This window comes from Ipomoea triloba, chromosome 11 (genome assembly GCF_003576645.1).
Source record: "Ipomoea triloba cultivar NCNSP0323 chromosome 11, ASM357664v1".
Taxonomy (NCBI): Eukaryota; Viridiplantae; Streptophyta; class Magnoliopsida; order Solanales; family Convolvulaceae; genus Ipomoea; species Ipomoea triloba.
In genome coordinates this window covers 18,839,572-18,850,316 of record NC_044926.1, presented here as the reverse complement: position 1 = coordinate 18,850,316, position 10,745 = coordinate 18,839,572, and the positions used below count along the sequence as shown (strand labels likewise).

The 10,745-nt window shown below is 33.0% G+C and overlaps 1 protein-coding gene across 1 annotated transcript; it reads left to right on the top strand.

Annotated features, from left to right (window-relative positions):
* Positions 1-5,298: 5,298 nt before the first annotated feature.
* On the top strand, positions 5,299-10,013 carry LOC115997394 (indole-3-glycerol phosphate synthase, chloroplastic-like). Its single transcript, XM_031236939.1, has 10 exons — positions 5,299-5,513; positions 5,622-5,882; positions 6,019-6,195; positions 7,458-7,532; positions 7,624-7,668; positions 7,766-7,930; positions 8,479-8,557; positions 9,049-9,131; positions 9,220-9,288; positions 9,694-10,013. Exons 1-10 carry the CDS (start codon positions 5,337-5,339, stop codon positions 9,775-9,777), a joined length of 1,215 nt encoding a protein of 404 aa, XP_031092799.1. The 5' UTR covers positions 5,299-5,336; the 3' UTR covers positions 9,778-10,013.
* Positions 10,014-10,745: the final 732 nt, after the last annotated feature.

The window sequence follows — 10,745 nt, the reverse complement described above, 5'->3', positions numbered from 1 at the left end:
CGTATCAACACACATAGAGTTACGAAACTCATTAACCCATCCTGCATCAATTCTACCAAGTAAAATTGATGCCAAAAGAAATAAGAGTGCGAAACCTACTAAAACACCAAAGGAGGCACACCAATGAAATGGAAAGAATCTAAATTCCTAGAAATTGAGTAAGAAAAACAAATATTATTCTTTACATTAGGGTTCGTCGTGCATACTCTCTGTGCGTTCATCGTGCGTGCACTATGCGTTCACGAGCACTATGATTTCATCTTGCGTCCACTGTGAGTTCATCTTGCGTCTTTATTATTTTTGACATCCATGTTTATAGGAGTGTGGAGAATACATAGATATATTTATAAATCTAATGTATCAACGGCTCAATTCTCATCCTATTTTTCACCTGAGAGAAACTTTGCACGTGAACCATCTCTTATAGATGTTAGTAATTAGATGTAACTTTATGAAATATCTTAATTTTGACAAATTACATATTAAAATGCCAAAATAACTATTCTACTAATCTCAAAATTACATATTAAAATGCCAAAATAACTATTCTACTAATCTATTACGAAAGTCCAGGCAAGTGTCATACATACTAATGCACAAATACATATCTCAAAAAAAAAAATAAAATATATATATATATATATATATATAAAACTAATGCACAAATACCAAAATATAAAAAACGAGCACATAAGCCGAGAAAACTAATGGCATCAACAACATAACATAACAATAGAATGACTAAGAATAAATTCAATATTTTGCTCTGACCTTGCCACCTCCATATATAGGATATATACGATTTGTACAACTAGAGACTCGGGTAAAAAATAATCTTCGGATGTCAAAGATAGAAGGTAGGCATTATTCGAATTTCTATTTCAATTTACTTCTTTTTTTACCTAAAAAGTGGCAAAGTCAAGAAAGATACAAAATTATCCTCCTCTTCCCGAAATGGCGAATGAGGTAAAGATAAGCGCAAAAGATGACTATAATAACAACTACACCCCTACGAGTAAAGGAAGAAAGGCATGGCCTTCATCTATATTGATGGACTCAAAAGAAATAGGAACCAACACTACTAGCCCTAACAATTCCTTTATATATATATATATATATATATATATATATATATATATATATATATATATATATAGTAGAGTTCAGGTGTAGCTGCACTTTAACGTGCGGTCAGTGCGACCACACCACTAGGTATACAAATATACACCATCCAATGTTAGAAAATGCATAACACAAATAACACAAATATGCACCATATATATATATATATATATGTATGTATGTAATTGATAATATAAAGCCTTTTACATATTTTCATTGCATTCCTATTCTTTTGTTGCAGTTTCAACTTGCTGGATTTTATTCTTCTCTCACACGACTCCTTGCGTAGAAATTCTTGTTTGCGTCATTTGCATTGCATTGCTATTTATTGTAAGACAAACACTGATATTACAGGTCATTTACCGGTTTTAGGGTTTCATTGGCTCAATTTAACATGTTAAAGGGTGTAATTGTACTTTTTAAAAGTTTAGGGACCTAATTAACTTTTGGGATAAAGTTTAAGGACTTATTTGACCATTTTCCCAAAAAAATATTTACAAAGCTATCTTTATGTTTCTTTAAATAAAACATTTTTCTTATATTTCATCTCAACATTATTTGAAGTTGTAATTCTCCATGCATGGTGTCTCATTCCCCATTTCCATACTACCTCCCGCAAATAGAAGGATAACTGCCAGGGAATCCACTCGTGCTTGCAATGCGATTGTACTATTTCAACTTCTTCTAATTTCCTGTATTTTTAATTCACACGTATTTGATATATATCATTATTGTTAAATCTCGATCTGCTAAAAAAGATGTTTGAATAATACCGAATCGATTCAGTGAAATGTTGACACATACATTGCACAGATACTGCACACATACTACTCATGTCTGCATATTGTTTCTTCATCAGCAGATCACTTTGTTCATCAATATATATTTTTTTTGTGCAAAACCAATTGCTTCTTAATTCTTATATGTGTTTCCACTCCAAATGCCTTTAATTTGCAGGAAGATCCACACAGTGTAAGGATGCTACAACAACTATTTACCAATATTACAAGCCGCGCGCCACTGGACTTAGGAATTCTTGGTTTTCTTTATTCCATCTACAGTCTATTAAAAATTACTGTTTTAAATATGAATTTATGGTATATATGCTGTTGCTCTTGAATGTATTTTGTTAGGCAAAAACTTGTGTGAGACCGTCTCATGGATTCTTGTCCGTAAGACGGATCGGGTTAAGATCGAATGTAATACTTATACTGAAAATGTAATACTAATCAAGAATAATGTGTTTGTAAACGCGAAAAACTTGAATTGTATATATTTAAAATTCAAAGTATCGGTTACAAGAAGTAGTATGTATCAAACGAAAAAGGGTACAATCTCTGTATAGAAGTCATCTGATTCTCTACTAGAAGTATGCTGATTGGAAGTGTGCCTAGTACGTTCAGAATATGTTGAACTGGAAGTATGTCAATTGGAATTTGGAAGTGTACTGAATTCGGGGTATGCCGAATTGGAAGTGTGCCAAGTTCAGAGTATGCTGAACTGGAAGTAGTATGCCAAGTTTGGAGTATTCCGAACTGGAAGTGTTCCTCGCTGAAGGGCCTCCGGAGTTAAGTAGCTTGTTCTTCAGTGAAGAGCTAATATGCAGCTTGATCTTTTCTTTAAAGAAGGGCTGGGCTTACGGCGTGTTCCAGACAATATCCTGGCGAGATTTCGGCAGAGCTTCGATATGCAGATCTTCAAAGCCCCTTTCCTTGAAAATGAAACCATTATTTATAGTGGTGGTGTGTAGAGAAAATCTAACAACCATATCCCTTTGGATTTAATTTAATATTTTGAATTAAATACAAGGAATGTACCTGGACACCATCACGTTCAGGTTCATGATTTTATATTTTTGAACTGATTTATGATATCCACATCTTTCCAAAAATTATATGATCCACATGTAATCTTGATGGGCCAAACTAAGTCAAAGCCCGTCAATTTGAACAACCCAATTGATCCAATAGCTTGGTCCAAACAATTAAATATATTGCTTGAATTTGGGCCAAACAATCCAACATCAAATTACATTTAATCAAATAATTAAACCAATTAATATTTAATGGGCCATTTAATTAACCTAATTAAATAAATATTAGCCTAATTAATTAATTTTCAATCAAAGCCAAATAGCTCATTAATCAATCCATTTAAAATTTTAATGCTAACGGTGTTTGTTACTTAGAGAAAGTATAATACTTTTTGAAGAAAAATGTAATACTTTTACATTTTGATTTAAAAAGTATTACATTTTTCTTCAAAAGTATTACACCTCTCCGGCCTTAAGGGTCCATTTGGTTCAAGTCATCTTAGGAGGGTGTATTCAATCAAGACTTTTAAAATGATGGATTTTAATTGACTTTTGTATAGTTTTTGGATTACTTAGGAAATATGAGTCTGATAATTTTATATTACTTTGTTTGGTTCAATTATGAAATTACCGGTAATGTTATATTACCTCAAAGCTGATGTGGCGGTAATGTTTCAAGATAATGTGACTATCCCATTTTTTTAGGTGATCTTAAATTACCTTGAATTATTCCAACTTTACCCGTGTTAACCAATACTTATATAATAATAATAATAATAATAATAATAATAATAATAATAATAATAATAATTAGAATAATAATAATTATAATTATAATTATTAGAACAATAATAATATATAAATATATGTTTATATAATCAAATATATGTGTGTGTTTATTTATATATTTATTTTTGTAATACTTAAGTATCGATATACATTTATACATATAAATAAATAAATAAATACACACACGCATATGTGTGTATTCTTGAGGACATTATAGTAAATTATCTATATAACTTAAACTATAACTCTTAACCAAACAAGGTAATATTATGGCCCTGTTTGGTAAATGGTTGTTGCTGATTGGGTTGGCTGTTTGGGTTAGATGGTATGATTTGTTAATAACATTAGTTGATTGTAAAAAGTTGGCTGATTGGGTTGGCTGTTAGCTGATAGTTGTTTGGTATAATTTTTTTTTCTCAAAAAGCTAATTGAAAATGCTACTTTGAGTAGCTTTTTGAATTTTAGTATTTTAGAGTTACAAAAAGCTTATTAACCAAACAACTAATAGTGATCAAATAAGCCAAAATTGGCTGATAGGCTGATTATTTACCAAACAGAGCCTATATTCTACAATTCAAAGCAAACACATAAGGTAATCTTACATTCCCAAAATCTCACATTACCTTACTGGAGGTAATCATATTATCTGGGGTAATTCAAGATTCCGTGAACCAAACGCCCCCTAAAAGTAACAAATTCTTTATTCCTAATTAGTATTACATTTTAAAAAAAAAACAATTAATATTATATTTTTTAGTATAAATTTTACATATTCATATTGACCCGACCCATTTCATAGGAGAGTCACTCATATAGTTATTATGGATGGATTGGTATCTTTAGCATATGGTTTTAGGATGTGTTTGGTTCACACACGGGAATCAGAATTGGAATGAGTATCAAATACTTGGTGATAGTAATGATTTTGGTAAAAGTATTTTTACTATTTTATATGTTTGGTAGTAGGATGAAATGAGAATGATTATTAATGGCATGTTTGGTTCATGGAATAGGTCAGGAATGGAATAACATTCCTTGGAATGACCTATTCTATTGTTTGTTTCGTTCCCCTTGTCATGGGAATAACATTCCTAAAAATGAACTATTACATTTGCAAAGGGAATAGCTATTTCTAGGGGGCTTTAGTATTAGTTATTCTCATACTATTGGAAGTAGCTTTTATATTGCAAAAATAAAAAATACTCTTTGCACATTATTTAATATTTATATTTAATAAATATAATATATTATATAAATGTATATATTTAATTAATTTATATTTTTTTATATATCAATAAATATATATAAAAAAAAAAGAAGAAGAGAACATATTGATCAAAATCTAAATAAAAAATAAATTAAACAAAACAACATAATACAAAGGTTTCCTAAATACTCCGTATTTGGCCGGATGTACTAATCTATTATTCCCCAGGATCAAATCCCCATTAATCATAATGAATTTGCTAATTACATTGATCTGTGGACCCCAGCTCGGGCGGGTCCACACACCACAAAACGCTCCCCAGAACGAGAAAAATAATTTCTAAAAAAATCCAAATTCCACAACTCCATTTTAATCCGCTCAGTCAAAGCTTGTCCAGTTTCACTGATGGAAGCTTCGCTGCAATTCAGAACCACCGCACCGGCGGCGAGGGTGAGACCGGCGGTCTCATTTCGAACCCCAATCAATCTCACACCCAAAAGGTTCGGCTTCTCCAGGGCCGGGGCTTTCATGTCTAATCCGAAACGCATTTCCCTCTCTTGTTCTCCAATTCGAGCTCAACAGGTACTAGGTTTTCGTTTTTCTTCTTCGTTCTTTGTTGGATGCCAAAACGCAGTTTTCAATTCTGAAATTTGGTTAGAGCAAGAGCGGTAATTTGTTCCTTTTTTTTAGCCTGACTTGAAGGAAGAGTCCGCAACGCTTCCTGAATCGAATATATCGGAAGCAGATGCCCTGAAAATCAAGGAATGGGAAGTGCAGAGGCTCCAGGATGAGGTTGCTGCTAACCAGGGAATAATGATTCGGAGAAGGCCGCCTACAGGGCCGCCGTTGCATTACGTTGGCCCTTTCCAGTTTCGGTTGCAGAACGAAGGGAACACACCTCGGAACATTCTAGAAGAGATTGTTTGGAACAAGGACAAGGAGGTTTCTGAGGTACTCTTTGATTGAATTTCTGAATGGCGGTTGTTTGACTTTTGGAATAATGTATCTTTGTTATGAACTGTGAAGTGCTTATGAGGATTTGGTTGTGTTGATTGGTTTGATTGCCTTTGATTATATTTTTTAACAGATGAAGGAGAGAAGGCATCTTGGCACTTTGAGGACAGCACTTGCAGAAGCACCGCCTGCTCGAGATTTTGTTGGTGCTCTTAAGGCATCTTATTCTAGAACTGGATTGCCTGGCTTGATTGCTGAAGTGAAGAAGGCTTCTCCAAGCAGAGGGATATTGAGAGAAGATTTTGATCCTGTAAGGTTTCAGTGTCTTATTTTCTTTGGCCAACTCATTTCTATCTGAGAAAGTGATATCTGACAAAGATTAGATGCATAACTCATTTTCCTTGAAACACAGCATGGTGGAATCTATTTGGATATAAATTGTTTGAAACTGAAATAATAAAATCAGAAGGAAGATGTAATGAAAGGAACAGAAATAGCAATTGAGGGATGGGGAACTGGAACTTTTTGAAACTCATCATATATATTGAAAAAATGTAGTATCTGCTGCAACCACAACCTTCAGGGGAAAGAAAAAGATACCAAATGCTCATAGGAAGTTATCTTTAGTATAGTTAACACTATTACTCTATCTCATCCTCAGTTAGCTTTATTATGCAATAGCAACTTTTAATCATTTGCTATGAGTAGTTTGGCATGAAATTAAGAAATAAAATGAATTGCATTGAGAATTTCACATGGGACAAATAAGCTCCACTATATTCTTTCAAGGATGTTATTTATTTATTTTTTGGGAGGGGGAATAAGTATGGATCGTATCCAAGGCACTGAGGAGGTATGATCCAATACAATATATATATATATATATATATATATATATATATATATAGAGAGAGAGAGAGAGAGAGAGAGAGAGAGAAAACATTCAAAGACAAGACCTTTAAGGTGATGGCATTATTAGAAAAATGGAAAATTTTTCCACTTACTAAACGCATATCTGACTATATGTGGGTTTTTCTTCCAGTCTCCTACTAATTTAACTATGCTAGTTCACCCCAAATTTAGACCTATTATTTGTAGAAAAGATCAAAAGTTCTTATATTTTGTGTCTATATGAAAAGTAGTCATTATGCCAATAGTAGTTGAATAAGGAGAGAATAAAATTTGAACATGTTTAGCTAAAATCAAATTCCAAAATCTGATTTTCTGAGGTTTCATTCTTCCTTTCTCGCATTCTTAAAAGCTTAGAATGGGAAAGACAAATACTCCGTATTAAGCAATGATATTTTCAATGCATCACTGCACCATTTGAATGAGTCACAAATGTTTGTGCAGATGTAAACATATAATGGCACAACCATTTATTTATTTTATCAAGTTCTTTAATCAAATATGCAATCTAATTCTATCATTTGATAGGAATTCCAACCTTGGACATTGCCCTTGATACTCAATGGCGATCCTATCCATCAACTAGAATATATGCCATCTATATACATCATAAATTGAATGATGCTAGTTAACTCAGCTGCTTTGTGATGTTTTCCATGGCAGGTTGATATTGCCAAAGCTTATGAGAAAGGTGGAGCAGCATGCCTTAGTGTTTTGACTGATGAGAAGTATTTTAAGGTAAAGATTAATATTGAGCTGTTAGGCAATTGCTTAAATATTAGTACATATTTATTAGACTGCTTTTTTTACATTTCTTTTGGAAAATTAGGGAAGCTTCGAAAACCTTGAGGCTATAAGGAATGCTGGAGTGACGGTATGCCCTTAGCTTAGTTTGCACATAACATCTTTAAAAGAATGTTCAATTCCTTCTCATTTTTTTGAATCCTTCCTAACACTCAACAATAATGCAGTGTCCTTTGTTGTGCAAAGAATTTATTATAGACGCATGGCAAATTTACTATGCTCGAACCAAAGGGGCTGATGCAGTTCTTTTGATTGCCGCTGTTTTACCTGATCTTGATATAAAATATATGGTTAAGATCTGCAAATTGCTTGGGATGACTGCACTTGTTGAGGTTTGTTTAATACTTTCTCATATCCTTATCTCTTGCACTGCATCCCACCACCCACAGGATGACGTCCCCTTCACTTTTGGTAAGGGAAAAGTTGGGTATGGGACCTTGGATAATCATGTGTACATGAAACATTATGAATGAGTTTAAATCTTCAAATTATGCTTTTTATCTTCTGATAATTTGTGCCACTTGAAGAATTGATGGATTTTCATTATCAGAATCAAAAGGGCACCCCTAGTATGCTGCTGCTTTTATCCTGCTTACACAAACACAAACCCCACTGCAGTTTATAGATAAATTTTTAATGTCAAACTGGTACCTGTTGAGGCAAGTTGAATTGTATTTGTTGCAATAAGTAGTATTTGTGGTCTGAAAAAGTGAAAAGATTAAACAAATTGCTAATATTAATCCAAAGAGTCAAGACCAATTAAATGGAGTATTTATTAATATTGGTTCTGTTCTATTGAGTTTTTGTGGTGAAATGAAATAAGCATCTCATTATGTTCAAAGTAACTAGGTAATTCTTTCTTTGGTGTTCCATCTTCTAGGTACATGATGAGAGGGAGATGGATCGTGTGCTTGGAATAGATGGGATTCAACTGGTTGGCATCAATAACAGAGACCTAGGTATTTTCTCTAATTTGACATATATGCATACTTTATGGCATTTTGCAGAATTGTTATTTTGTTTTATCTTTTAGTATATATTCTTCTTACATGTAAAGACTAATGTTTTAGTACCTAAAGTTTTTCCACATCAAATAGTAATTGTTAACCAGCAAATAATGTTTAAACATGCACTTTGAAAAGTATTTTATGTAAAAATGTTGGCCTAACATGAGGTTTTCCCTCTTACTTATGCCAACAAGTTTTCTTGAAGTAGACGAGCTTTAATATAAGCTGAGCCAAACACGCATTATCCATTGTGTAAATTTTACTAATATCCAAGTTTAATAATTTTTGGGAGGGATGGAATGAGAAATAAATGCATTTCTAGGGGGTGTAGTAAAACCAAAAACAGCCTAAAGATGATTGAAATTGAGCATTAAGCATTTCATGCGATATGCTATATACCTTAAAATGTTGTTGCCAACAAGTTGCACTTTGTGTTTTGACAGGAACTTTCAAAGTTGATATTAGCAACACAAAGAAACTCCTTCAAGGAGAACGTGGGGAAAAGATCCGTGAGAAGGGCATAATTGTAAGAAATATTTTATTTGCATCATGTCCTTTTATAGTTTTTCTCTCAACCTTTATTTATTTATATTTTCCTATGCTTGGTTCCGTAGGTTGTTGGGGAATCGGGACTATTTACTCCTGCTGATATTGCATATGTACAAGAAGCTGGTTGCAGAGCAGTAAGCTGTGAAATTATTGTCTTATAAATTCTATATTACTTTTGAATCATTTGATTGCTAATAACTATAGACCCTTTCCTTCTACTAGTAAGGGGTAAAAATTGGAATAATGGAATAGAGAAAGATGGACATTTTGTTGACCGAGATAAACTGGTGCTAATACTGTGAACCTACAATAATATTACTTACACTACACACACACTGATGGGGGTGGGTTTGGGTATTGCACACAGGACTCCTCCATGCTTGTACTTTTGGGCTGAACAATTGGACAGTAATGAGGAGTTCGCACCTTGTCTGCATGTCCTCCCATCAAAGTGTTCAAACCAAATAATGGGAATTTTCAGATTATGAAGCAAAGCTTGTTACCACTTAACGATCATTTCACATTTGGTGTCTTTGCAGGTTTTGGTGGGAGAGTCGATTGTGAAACAGCAAGACCCTACAAAGGGAATTTCTGAACTATTTGGTAAAGATATTTCCTGCTGAGATCCCAGAAGACTAAGGCTTTGTATCTCTTTGGGCCTTTGGGGTTTAATTGAACCTTGAACAGGTTCTTATACAGTTTTGTGTTGTATCTAGTACCTTAAATCCTTAAAGTTCCCAAATTTGGTTACTTATCTCTCTCAGTGAAATACCCAAATAATTATTAGTTGTATCAACAAACTGCTTTTGCTATTTCAGTTTGAGCTGAGAATTGAGACAAGTTTTACTGGTCTAATCAATGCTAGTGTCCTGTTATTTATTTATATATATATATATATATATATGAAGGATTATAGTGAGGATTAGAACATATCTCGTTCGTCAGTTGCAAATAGTTGCAAAATAGTGGACGCATAAGATATCCTCCTCAGTCCCATTTTGTTGATTGAAGTTAATTTTTAATTTAATTTTTTATAATACTACGTATTAAGTTTAGTATTAGTATATTGTGATACTTGGTGTGAATTGCAGAATCCTGTGAACCATCAAGTCTTTGAACGCATGTTGCGCCCGAAGCCGTCAGGCTGAGGGCATGTCTGCATGGGTGTCATGCATCGCGTCAAAAAAGTTTAGTATTAGTATATAAAATTTATATATTTAAAAGTTACATTAAAAGAACTATTAAACACAAAAACGTTAAATTTTAAAATAATAAGAAAATTATTAAAAGAAAGCAATAAAGAAAGAGTTGGTTTGATCAATGACTTTTTTTTTTTAACCAATTAAGTTTCTCAACTTTAAAAATTTTAACGAATTGGTCGTTTTGCTATAGTCAAGGGACTATTTTGATAATTAACTTTTACTCCGTAATTCTTTGTGTGGCATGTCTCGATCTAATGGACTCACTTGCAACTTTAGATAAGGAAATCTTTGTTCGTATGGCTTAATTTTATCCTTTACATTTTCACTCGTCGATATTTTAGCACTTGATGGTCAACTTGAGACTTATATCCTTAATGTGTGCTCTAACT

Excerpts from the sequence above, each read along its gene's own strand:
- LOC115997394 (XM_031236939.1), top strand. The coding sequence starts at position 5,337 with ATGGAAGCTTCGCTGCAATTCAGAACCACCGCACCGGCGGCGAGGGTG. Across the intron at positions 5,883-6,018 it reads AGGACAAGGAGGTTTCTGAG|ATGAAGGAGAGAAGGCATCT; the intron begins GTACTCTTTGAT and ends ATTTTTTAACAG. Across the intron at positions 9,289-9,693 it reads AAGAAGCTGGTTGCAGAGCA|GTTTTGGTGGGAGAGTCGAT; the intron begins GTAAGCTGTGAA and ends GTGTCTTTGCAG.